At 45.9% G+C, this 12,645-nt stretch overlaps 1 protein-coding gene across 2 annotated transcripts in view; it reads right to left on the bottom strand.

Moving 5' to 3' along the window:
- Positions 1-11,851, bottom strand: part of ARHGAP6 (Rho GTPase activating protein 6) — a 532,190-nt gene extending 520,339 nt beyond the window's left edge. For both annotated transcript variants that reach the window (XM_018043781.1, XM_018043782.1), the window contains exon 1: positions 10,015-11,851. In XM_018043781.1, coding sequence (XP_017899270.1) covers positions 10,015-10,593 — 579 coding nt within the window. In that variant the 5' untranslated portion in view covers positions 10,594-11,851. The remainder of the gene's footprint in view (positions 1-10,014) is intronic.
- Between the last annotated feature and the right edge of the window lie 794 nt (positions 11,852-12,645).

Genomic DNA, 12,645 nt, shown 5'->3' with positions numbered 1-12,645 from the left:
CCTCAGGCTGTGCAAACATCACCTTTATCAGGGTCCAGAATGTTTTCATCGCTCCAAAAAGGAACCAGGTATCCATTAGCAGTCACTTCTCATCATACCTACTGCCAGCTTCTGGCAACCATTAACCTATTCTCTGTCTCTAGAGATTTGCCTAATCTAGACATTTCATATTAATAGAATCACACAATATATGGTCCTTTAACTAGCTTTTTTTACTTAGTGTAATGTTTTCAAGGTTTATCTATGTTGTAGCAAATATTAGCACTCCAGGCCTTCTTATTGCTGAATAATCTTGCAATGCATAAATATATCATGTTTTGTTTGCCATTCATCTGTTGATAGACATTTGATTGTTTCCACCATTTTTGCCATGATGAACAATGCTGCTATGAACATTCACTTACAATCTTTGTGTACACGTATTTTCAGTTCTCTTGAGTAGATACCTAAAGGTAGAATTGCTAAGTAATACGGTCAATGTTTAATTTTTTGAGAAACTGCCAAAGTATTTTCAAAGCTGCTGCACCATTTTACATTCTCACCAGCAGTGTATGAGAGTTTCAATTTATCCACATCCTTATCAACACTTGATATTATCTTTTCTATTATAGCCATATGACTATATTGCCATATGAATTAGTATATCATTGTGGTTTTGATGTGTATTTCCCTAATAGCCAATGAAAACATCATTCTTTACTAGCTAACACAGTACCTAATTCCATTTTCACATATTCCTTTCCATTTTTGCCACATTGGAACATAGTTGCAGTTATAATCTCAGTTTCTTTATCATAAGCAATGGCCCAAAGAGAATGCAGTAAAATTTAGACTAAGATATCATGCCTCAAAGGTGTGTCTCAGGATTTGAAGAATCACTGTCAGAACACAGCTTCCCTCAGTCATTGAATAGATTCTGATATGAAACACTGTCCCCTATGCAGGCTTAAAAAAATTACAATCTAGCTATGGAAAGCTGAGCTCACATTTGTGTAAATCATGAATTTGTCACGACATGTATGATAGTCAAAATGTATTTCTTTGGAGGTGACATCTGGTTAAGTCATAAAGTATGATGAAGTTTTCTCAGCTATGGGACGAGGCAATCAAAAGCAGAATGAGGAGAGAAAAAAATCCCTGCAGAGACCTTTACATTAAATCATAAAATCCTGAACTGTATCATGAAGCTCAAGGCCCAGCCAGACTCATGCTTCTCCATCTTCCTACTCCTCTAGGTGCTTTCAGTTGGATTTTTCTAAGTTCTTGAAGCATATTATGACCCTCTTAATTACATACCATTCCATCTTTTCCCTTCTTTTTTGTTTGGCAAAAGCCTCCTTATTTATCTACTGGTTTCAGGTGAGACATCCCAGACCTCCTTAGTACTTGTGTCAGCTTCCTATGGCTGCTGTAACAAATTATTACAAATGTCATGGCTTAAAACAACACTTATTCTCTTACAGTTCTGGAGATCAGAAGTCTCACCGGGCTAGGAGAAGGATGTTGGCAAAGCCACTGTCATTCTGTAGACTCTAGGGACAATCTGTTCCCTTGCCTTTTCCAGCTTCTAGAGGCTGCTGCATTCTTTGGGTCATGGCTACCCTCTCCATTTTCAAAGCCAGCAGTGTAGCATCTTTGAAATCAGTGTATGTGTCTGTCTGTCTGTCTCTGTATCTTTCTACATCTGTCTGTCTGTCTCTCTCTGGCTGATTCTATCCTCGTATCTTCTTCTCTAACTCTGATCTTCCTGTCTCCTTCTTATAAGGATCCTTGTGATTACATTAGACTCACCCAGATAATCCAGTATCATTCCCCCATCTCAAGATACTTAATCACATCTGCAAAGTCTCTTTTGCCATATAAGGTAACATATCCATGGGTTCTAGGAATTAGGACATGGACATCCTGGGGGCGGGCATTATTGTGTCCACCACAGTCCTCCTGTCATAATGCCATCGCATTCTGAGGAAGTGCAGCAATTTATTTATTGGGAATGATTGCTTTCACAAAGGGGTAAGCATCTTGTAGGGCCATGCCTGTTTATTCCACAAACTTCCAGTGTTTAGGGCACAGCCGGCACTTGACAAACAATTTAATGACGACCTGGCTGAGTGGCTAGTTTGCTTTTGTTGGATGAAAATTCCTAGGGAAAGGGGAGGAGGTCAGCTAAGATTATAGTGTAAAAGGCTTTGAAATGACTGGCTAAGCAGTTTGGATTTCATTCTGTACACACTAAGTCCCAGCAAAGGTTTTTACTCAGGCAGTTAATATGATTACAATTGTTTCTTTGGTATAGAAGGCCCATAAGCCAGATGGGAAGAGGGGAAAACTGAAGGCAGGGTGACCAAGCAGGAGGTCACAGAAAATGAGGACCCAAACTAGGCAGCAGCAATGAGAAGGAACAGCTGGAGAGAGATGTAAGAACTTGGATACATTCCTCTTCAAATCCTTTCAAGCATGGAGCAAATGAGAAATAAACACAACAGGATTTGATAACTTATTGGAGACGACAGGAGGAAAAAAAAAGAGGGGGGAAACTGAAGACATTTCTGGCCTGGTAAAACTAAACTGGCCTTAGAATGGTGACACCAACCAAGAATAAGAAATACGGAAAGTGAAGTATGCTCAAAGAAAAGGGGATTGATTTGTTTCACTTCAGACCAGGAGGAGTCCAGTGGGCATCGTGAGCAGATGTCTTGCAAGAAATTGGAATAGATGTTAGATGCTCAAGCACACAGAACTATGAGTGTCCCCAAGAGGGATAATGACTGAAGTCACAAAAGTGAACGAGATCATCAAGGCAGAATGATCTGAAGGAAACACATAGGACTGTGGGGATGTGTGGGTGACAAGCACAGAAACAGAAGAGCAGGAAGAGACACTACAGACCAAGAATCAGGCAGCAGGGAGGGACCCGGGACTCCTCTGGGCATAGTGGGGAGGGGAAGGCGGGTAGTGGGGGTAGGCAGAACAGTGCTGTCACTTCTGCCCAGAAGTTCAGCCAAATGAGGTCTAAGAAAGTCATGGGATTTGGGCAACTTTGAGTAAATTGTTTCATTAAGTAATGGGGCTAGAAAAAAAGGATTGCCAGAGTTCTAGATTTTCATGGTTGCTTACTTTTTCCAGAAGTTTTGCAGTTCGTATTGAGTCAAGGAGGATTTCAGGGTGGTTCTGCCCTCAACTTGTCTGAGTTTGAACTTAACTCTTTCAATCTGTCTTTAACTAGAAAGTAAGGAGGCTGCAACTAGATGCTACCTAAGGTCCTTTCAGGTCTAAAATATGCTCTTGCCAATCGTCAAATTCCAAAATCCCGGTGAAAGTTCAGTTCAATCTCAGAAGAACTTGTCTTAATATTATCCTCTATTCAAGTTAAAAATTACCTTAGAAATGAAATGAATTCTAGCAGAGAAATAATCCAAGAGAAAGCACACGAAAAGTGAATATTTTCCCCAGTTATAAATTCTTAGGGCATTATGCTGATTTCAGACATCAGTTCAGTTCAATTCAGTCTCTCAGTCATGTCCAACTCTTTGCGACCCCATGGATTGTAGCACACCAGGCTTCTCTGTCCATCACAAACTCCCAGAGCTTCCCAGATATCACAAACTCATGCCATTAAGTCGGTGATGCCATTCAACCATCTCATCCTCTGCTGTCCCCTTCTCCTCCTGCCTTCAATCTTACCCAGCATCAGGGTCTTTTCCAATGAGTCAGTTCTTCCCATCAGGTGGCCAAAGTATCAGAGCTTCAGCTTCAGCATCAGTCCTTCCAATGAATATTCAGGACTGATTTCCTTTAGGATGGACTGGTTGGATCTCCTTGCAGTCCAAGGGATGTGTGTTCCATGTGTGGCTCTCTTAGAAGTGCGGGGGGTGGGGTGGGGGGGTGGTCCAGATGGTAAAAGAGGTGTGCCTGTTTCCCCCCTCTTGTTGGGGGCCAGGTGCTGCCTCGTCCGTGGTTGTCCTCACCACCTGCCATGGGGAACTGACTTTTTGGCAGGGCGCATGCCTCATGTCCCCTCCCCACTTGTGGGGGTTGCACGTGGGCGTGGGAGCAATCGTGGTGGGCTGGGGTGTGTGAAGGGGGGCCGTTGGGCTTCTCGCACACACACCCCATCCAGAGACCAACAGATTTCAGACATAATTCCTTGTAAAATGCCCTTTGTCAATATCTTGTTTGAAGCTGCCTTACTCTAATTACTTCCTCTTTCAACATGGGTGAACCTCTATTTTTAATCACAATATTCCTCTCTGCCCATGTTTTAACTTTTAATACCAGTTTTCGTCATTACATATTACAATTCAATTCTTTCTTACACATATGTTTAGATACCCCATATTTTTTCCCTATCTTCATTATCTTTTAAAATGGTATTTTTCCCAGTTCAAAGCCTTTGTTGACATATACCAGGAAAGAAGAAGAAATGACAGAGTAAAGCCAGAAATATGAGAGAAAATGGTACCAGAAAGCAAAACTGAGAATTCAGTTTTTTTTATAAAGTAGTACATTATATAGGGTTCCTCAATCTCGGGGCTATTGAAAACTGGAGCAGGAGAATGATTTGTTGCGGCAGTCTCTCCTGTGTAGTGTAGAATGATTAGCAGCATCCCAGGTCTCTACCCATCATGCTGGTAATACATGTTCCCAGCCTCAGCACTGGCAATCAAAAATGTCAACAGGCATTGCCATGTAGTCATATATCATAAAGAAGGCTGGGTGCCAAAGAATTGATGCTTTTGAACTGTGGGGTTGGAGAAGAGTCTTGAGAGTCCCTTGGACTGTGAGGAGATCCAACCAGTCAATCCTAAAGGAAATTAACCCTGAATACTCATTGGAAGGACTGATGCTGAAGCTGAAGCTCCAATTACTTGGCCACCTGACATGAAGAGCCAACTCACTGGAAAAGACCCCGATGCTGGGAGAGATTGAGGGAGGAGGAGAAGGGGACAACAAAGGATGAGATGGTTGGATGGCATCATCGACTCAATGGACATGAGTTTGAGCAAACTCTGAGAGATACTGAAGGCCAGGGAAGCCTAGTGTGCTGCAGTCCATGGGATCATAAAGAGTCACATATGACTGAACAACTGCCAGATACATCCAGGCTGCAAACCTACCCTTTGGTTGAAAACCACTGGTTTACTGAGCCCAAACTATTCAACGTAGCTCAATAGTGCAAGAAAACAATTTGGTAAAGTGGAAAAGTAAGAAATATGGAAGTGCTATGTTTCTATGCCAACTCCCATTTATTCATAGGATGCTTGGCATGGTTACCCCATGCTTATCTCCTTTGAGTATCTGTCCTCCTGCTTGTTTCATTCTATTGATGCATGCCCCCCACAAACACTAGAGTGATCTCTCTAAAACACATATTGAATCATCTTACACACCCATACTTAAAAATCACCAATTACCCACTCTCCACCACAGGGTTTCTCAGCCTGGGCACTCTTGACATTGAGGTAACTGAGATAATTCTCTGTTGTGGGTGGTGTCCTGTGCACTGTAGAGTGTTTAGCAGCAGCCCTGGATTCTTCCCATCTACATGCAACTAGCACCTTCCCTCCTAGTAGGCAGAAGAATGTCCCACCAAAGATTTCTACGTCCTACTCTCTGGAACAGGTGAATATGTTAGTGTACATGGCAAGTGGGAATTAAGGCTGCAGATAGAATTAACGGTTGTTAATCAACCAACTTTAAAGCAATGAGATTACCTTGGATGATCCAGGTGAGCCCTATGTAATCGCAAGCATCCTTAAGAGTGTCTGAGGAAGAAAAAACTAGAACACAGCTGGCATTAAAGATGGGGGAATGGGGACACTGGAAAAGTAAAGGAAATGGACCCTAGAGCCTTCAGAAGGAACGTAGCCCCGCCAACACCTTGCCTTTAATCGAAGGGGACCTATTTCAGACTTCTGACCTCTACAAGTATAAGATAAGAAATTCGTATTGCTCTAACCCATACATTTGGGGTAATTTGTTATAGCCACAAAATGAAGTTAATACATCACCACCCCCAGTTATGACAACCAAAACTGTCTTCAGACATTGCTAAATGTCCCCTGGGAACAAAGTTGCCTCCAGGTTGAGAACTACTATTCTTTGAAATGCAGAGTCCAAACTCCTACCCAACCTGTTGAATGCTAGTGTCTAACATACAGTGAGATATAGCCTATGCTCCAGGCACACCAAACTTCTAACTTCAAAAACATCCTTTCACTTCCCTGCAGATTTGATGCCAAAGGCTGTCTTGGAAGATGGGCAATGTGCTTTGGCCTTTCTGCCATTTTTATTCAAGCCCATAGATAGTTATTATGCCCTGGAGGAGGGCATGGCAACCCACTCCAGTATTCTGACCTGAAGAATCTCCATGGACAGAGGTGCCTGGTGGGCTACAGTCCACTGGATCACAGAGACGACTGAGCAACTAAGCACAGCACTGCATGCCTCCAAGTATGTGTCTCACTTCTGGTTTCATTAGGTTGTTATACTAAAAACCATGTGGTTGATACATATATTAAACTTCAGATAACTTAACCTCTTCCCCCAAACAAACTATTGCACTTAAGCTCTTCTAAGTCCTCTTTGATGGAAACTCTGGCATCACCAGCACCCCTGTGCCTTTGCAGGTCCATTCCTTTCTGTTTCATCAAGGAATCCCTTCTTCTTCTGATAAATGGCAATCACCCTTGAAGAACAAGTCGTGTTTTCTGCACAGTGAAGTTTTCTAAGACTCCCCAAAGCACTGTGAATCACATTCCCCAGTCCCTCACTGTGCTGACCCTTCTGCACTGCAGCTATTGGTTGAGTCATCCATGCTCCTCCTTAGACTGTAAGCTCTTTAATGGGTGAAGCCATAATTTAGCCTCTCTTCATTCCTGGTACATAGAGAAATGATTGTGCTCAAGAAGTTCTTGTGGTGTGAATGAAGAAAAAAGAATTCATGGATAAAGGCTGGCAAACTCTATGTCAGCTCAGCTCTGATCCAAAATAATTAGAACCCCAGGGTTAGAATGAGACCTTACTCCCCTGTTTGTGATCAGAGTAAAGGACAGAACCTGGCTGCTAAGAACAAAGCTGAGAAATGTGCACCAACTGTATCACCATGTACATTTATCCCTTTCTCTTCTCCCATTTTCAACTCAATAGATATTCTACCCAGCATGTCCATGATTCAAATTTTGTTAGAGTAATCCTAAAACACATAGTAAGGAAATAATGAGTTGTAGCTGACTTTGTCTAACACCTCATTTTAAGCCATAAAATTGCCATTTGTGAGCTCTGAATGAGCAGAAGGCATAGAGCTACAGGCATTTAGGAGAGTTTGGGGAGCAGGAGCCATTGTTTGAACAATTTAGTTTAAAACCAGAGAATCTGTTTGAAGAACTAAATAGAGATGGATGTGATCCATTGCTGGCTACATCTGAATGGAGGTGAATTCTCATGTTTGCCCATGGATTCAATGGAAGAGAAACTGAAAGTTGAATAAACTATAAGAGATCCATGGAATCTGTAGGCAAGACTCAAGAGGGATCTACATGGTTTTGGAATTGGAAGAAGACCCCAAAAGGAAACTTTCTGACAGCTGAAAGCACTTCTGTGGGCAGTCAAGATGGCCATCCTGTGGGCTACATTCAACTCACTGGTGTTGGAATTCTCAACTGGAGCAATTTTGACCCCCAGAAGACATTCAGCAGTGTCTGCAGACATTTTTCACTGTCATACTGGTGGGGAAGGGTGCTATTGGCATCTAGTGGGTAGAGGCCCAGGATGCTGCTGAACGTCCTGCAATGCACAGGAGAGTGTCCAGAGCAAAGAGTCACTCAGCCACAGCTGTCAATAGTACAGAGGCAGAGAAACCCCAAGCCAGAGCGACCAGGAGAAGCATAAGAACCAAGTCTGTACGATCCAAATCTCCTTTCCAGGGCCCATGAGTAACCTTGCAAGGCACTCACATGCTGGACTTTTGACATCATTAGTAAAGATTCTCTTTTAGGACAAAGAACCCAGCTTGCTTACAAGTGAGAAGGACAAGCAGTGCTCAATAGGATGAACTTCCTTGGTTTCTGAGAGGGTTCCAAGGCATTAAACCTTTGAAAGGTAATCCAGGCCATTAAGTTCCAGACCCTGGGGTTAAGTTAGGATATCTGGGACTCAAACAAAATCAGCCTTGGACTTTCATGCCAGGATTCTAACCAATCATTCCACATTTGCCTCAAGACTAAAGGGATTACATACACACACACATGAACATTTTATGAAAAAAAAATTTGTTCTTTTGTTAGATGGCTATGTACTTAGTTTTAACCACTACAAAAGAGATGAAAGTCATGGTAGGTGAGCCTGAAGACTGCCTGTACACTGCATAGAACAGTTTCAAGCCACTCAGTATTGCTGAAGTTCAGATATTTGTCCATTGATGATGAGATTTTAATGGATAAGAAGAAAATTTCTGTTGTGATCATCCACAGTATATTGCCTTTTGATCATAATAGTGACAAACAGCATCTGCATACTATATTCCAAGTACATACAGTTGCAAAGAAAAGCAGAGACACTCTTAATGATGCAGTTGGTTTAAACGTGAATGTCAGTGACTACCCAATCCAAGAACTTGGCTTGCTTTATGCATTTCTTTCTCTTTCAACTCCTACAGGCTAATCTGCTAGTGTGTGCTTCTGATATACAGTAGGAATCCAGGCTCCTCTAGAGACCAACAGAAATTCAGCATTTAGATTCTTGACCCTCTTCCTAATGCTGAGTTCTCTGGTTTGGAGAGAATCTCTCCCTCTCCTATTTGACTTTTCTCTCTACTGTCTACCTTCCTCATGAAAATGGGCAGGACAGTCAACAGTGTTTGTTAGTATTTGTAATCCATGCTCCCCACCCAACACCAGCAGTTATTTTTGACACAGTAACTAATATTTTACTAACAAATGATGCAAATATTCCTGCTAAATATCGATTTTTCTAAGGAGGTCTGATAAAAGCCAAAATTTCATAGTTAGTTGTCTCATGTTAAGACACTACTTTCCAACTGTTTTTCTTGGTTGTGTTTTCTTCCTTTAGTCTAAATCTCCAGCAATTACATGGTATTGCACTCCATTTCGGTAATTCTAACTGTACTTTAAAATATTTCATTACAATGGATGGAATCTCCCCTTATGGAAACAGACCCAAGGCAAATCTATAGAGTTTGTGAACTGAACAAGAGTTGTTCATTTTTAAAACAACTAGTATTTACTCTCTAAAAGCATGCAGCTTTCCAAGCACACATCAACCACAGTTTCCTATTACTTCTGTTCTCCATTCTTTTTAACCAGCAAACATTTTTAAAGGTACCAGTAGCTCCCTCTGAGTCCCTTATTTGCTAATGATTCTTGAGTCATGTAGCTAGTGAAATAACTACAAGTTGCCCTTAGTGGAATTGGGGCATATTTCCATGATCTTTGATAGCCTTAAGCAGAGATTTTTTTTTTCTCCAGGATTAAACTAGTGCTTAATACCATAGATCTCTGATATTAAACTTTTATGGAGAAGAAAAAATCAAAACTAGAGAATTCTAGTAGTAGCTACAACCCCAAACACACAGACCTACACACACATACCGACACCACCTTCAAATTCTCTGTAAAATAACCACATGGCAGAAATATTTCAAAATATGATTTCCTCCAATCCTGACAAACAGCTTAGAACTAGACCATTTGGAGTTCCAAAAAATATCAATATTGGCTGAAGGGATAAGTGACCCTTTGAAATCACCTGCCGCACAGAAAGCATCTCTTCCTCAGCTCCTACCACTGCTCCGTGCGGAGCCAAGGAGTCCTAACAAACACATGCGGGTGGCCACTAGGGACGTCCCATTTCCAGACACCATTTCACCAGCCACAGAGGAACAGCCACACCAGGAAAGCCCCTCAGAGGTGCTCTGGCTGTGTAAACGAGAAGTAATTAAAGAACTGCCCAGGTGGCCAGCCTTGGGCCACGAGTACACGCAGCACCGTACCCTACCTCGGACTTCCACACGACATAGGGTTGGCCGTGGCTGTCGGGTGGGGACTGGAACTTTCTCTGCTGGAGCCACCTTCTGGGAGAAGCGAAGATGCCGTTGGGGCCTCCCCCGGAAGAGCAAAGGATGGCGCTGCGACCACTGCCTGGCCCGGCTAGGACCGAAGGCAGGTCCCACACCATGCTCTTCTTGAGTCCGCCGCGACCCAGCGGGACCTCATAGTCAAAGTGGAAGCTGCCAGACGGCGACTTCTCCTGCGGGGTGCTGGGTGTGGAGAAGGACGAGCAGAGGGGTCTAGGGGGTGGGAGGCGGTTGGCCCGAGGAGGTGGGCCCCGGGGAGAGAACGCCGAGCGAGGGCTAAGACCCTCAGCCAGGGACAGCGGGGAGCAGAGGCGGCCCCCGCTGGTCCCCCGAGAGCCGCCCTCTGCGCCCGCCTCGCCCCCGTAGCCGCCGATCAGAGCCGGGTCCAGGCTGCGGGTCTGGCGCAGCTTCCTCTTGGAGAAGCCCTTGGCAGAAGCCGCGCTGCCCGAGGCCGGCGAGGAGCAGGAGAAGACACTGTGGAGCAGGCTCTGCGCGGACATCTCGGCGGGCTGTGCCTGAGGGCCACCCTCTTCCAGCTCTCGGAACTGCTAGCGATTTGGGGACCAGGAAGCAAGGGGGCTCAGGCGAGGCTGCCAGGCGGCGTCGGCCCGAGGCTCGCCGAGGGCGGTAGAGGGCAGTTCCCGGCTCACGCGCCACCAGCGCGCTCCAAATGCCCCGGTGGGGGCAGAAGCAGGAGATCCATCACCAGCCTTCTAGGAAAAGGGGTGGGGAGGGAGGACTCCTTCAGTGGCGAGAACCTTCCCGCAGAGCCTAAGTCCTGAAGAGGGTAAGGAAGAAGAGGAAGGTCAGGCGCTCGCTGGGTTCCCAGCTCCGGCGGCCAGCGCCACTCCCCCTTCCCAGCTGAGGCAGGAGATGCCGCGCTCGAGCTCTCTGGCTCTGGACAGCCTCGAAGTCTCCAGCAAGCTCCTCCTCGCGCCCTAAGGACGGTCCCGAGGGCTGAGGAGGAGGCCTCCTGGGCGTGCGCCCAGGGCGCGTCCCTCGCTCTCCGCTCGCTGTGAGAGGGACTTCCTCCCGCGCTGGAGCTGGGCACCCGATCTGCGCCCCAGGGCACCCTCGCTGTATCCGGGCCCCTGAAGCTACGCGTCTCGCCACCACTTGGCTGCTGCGCCCACTCCTCTGACTGGCTAGGCTCAAGAGTGTCTCCAAGCTCCAGGCTCCCCTGAGGTGCTAGTTTCTCGCTACAAAGTGGGGACACGGAGCGCACAGCGCCCAGGGCCTTCCAACGGCTGAGTGGCTACGGTGGGAGAGAATTCCTGGCTGCGCTCAGGGAGCTAAGGGAAGAACCCCAGTGTCGGATGTCCATGACCCGCCGGAGAGGGACTCTTAATATTCTCAACCCAGCCTTGGGCCCAGGGCTGGCTCGGGGATGTCCCCGCACGCTCGCGCTAGAGGCAGCGCGAAGAGGGCGGCCCGGACCGGTAGGGTGGGAGAGAAGCCAGGTCTGGAGCTGGGGCGGAGCCAGAAGTAGGAGAAAGCAGAACGTGGAGTTTTCCAGGCGCCAAACCTGGGAGCTGCGCAGAGAGAGGAGCGCTGCTCACCACTGATACCGGGTCTCCTGGGGAGAAAGCCCTGAGGACGGAAGTGCGGACCTTCTCCCCGGTCTCCCCTCCCCCAGATCGAAGGGGGCGCCAGCTCCACTCACGTTTCTGGAAAGGAAAGGAAGTGTCAGATTGCACCCCACCCACTGGTGTCAGATGGGCAGCCCAAGACGGCTGCTCTGAAGTTGGAGTTAAATCTCCTGCCTTCCTCCCCCCGACCCCGCCCCGCCCCAGCCTTGCTGTTTTTGTTTTTAAAAAGGAAGGATAGAGATTCAGTTCAAATGCAGTGGCTGCCGATGAATGGGCTGGAGATGGGGACCTACTAAGAAAACTGGGGGTAGCGAGGGGTCCTCGCCTTGTAAGGGTCGCGCAGTAACTGTACTCGAGGAGGAGGGGTTAGTGGGGCCGAGCAGGCGGCAAGCGCCCCGCGCAGCTTCAGCCCACAGGCTGCGGGGATTGGCGCTTAGAAAGCGAGCAGTCTCCGAGAGAGTTCGGTTGTGGGACGCCTCTGGGTGCAGAGCTCTGCGGCCACATTCCTGGGAAGCTGGAAAACGCTGGCGATGTCCATGTTCCCTGTTGAAAACAAGTCTGGGAGCACCTTAGAATATAAAGTTCAAAGTCTCGCCTGCTTCTACGAGGCTTCTATGTTTCTTACCTAACATGTTTCGTAACGCATCTCACAATCATCTCAGCAGGGGAACAGAGAAAACGTTGGAAATGCCTGAGTACTTTAACTGTGTTCTTGTGCCTTCTTTTACCCCTTCTGGATGAAGAGGATTTTAGGCAAATGGGAAGGTGGCTTTCCTTTACCGTTACTTTTCATTAAAGAACAGAAGTTTACTATGAACTTATAAATGCAAGTGTTTGACACAAACACTCACCTTCTGTTGTGTATCATATCAGAATTGTCCGACATGGATGTTGGAAAGCTTGTTTTATGCCCAGTAAAATTTTCAGGGGAAAATTTAATGTCTTTCTTGTCTTAAAAAATGT

This window comes from Capra hircus (assembly GCF_001704415.2).
Source record: "Capra hircus breed San Clemente chromosome X unlocalized genomic scaffold, ASM170441v1, whole genome shotgun sequence".
Classification (NCBI taxonomy): Eukaryota; Metazoa; Chordata; class Mammalia; order Artiodactyla; family Bovidae; genus Capra; species Capra hircus.
The sequence above is the reverse complement of the archived record's forward strand: the minus strand, read 5'-3'. Positions and strand labels throughout refer to the sequence as shown.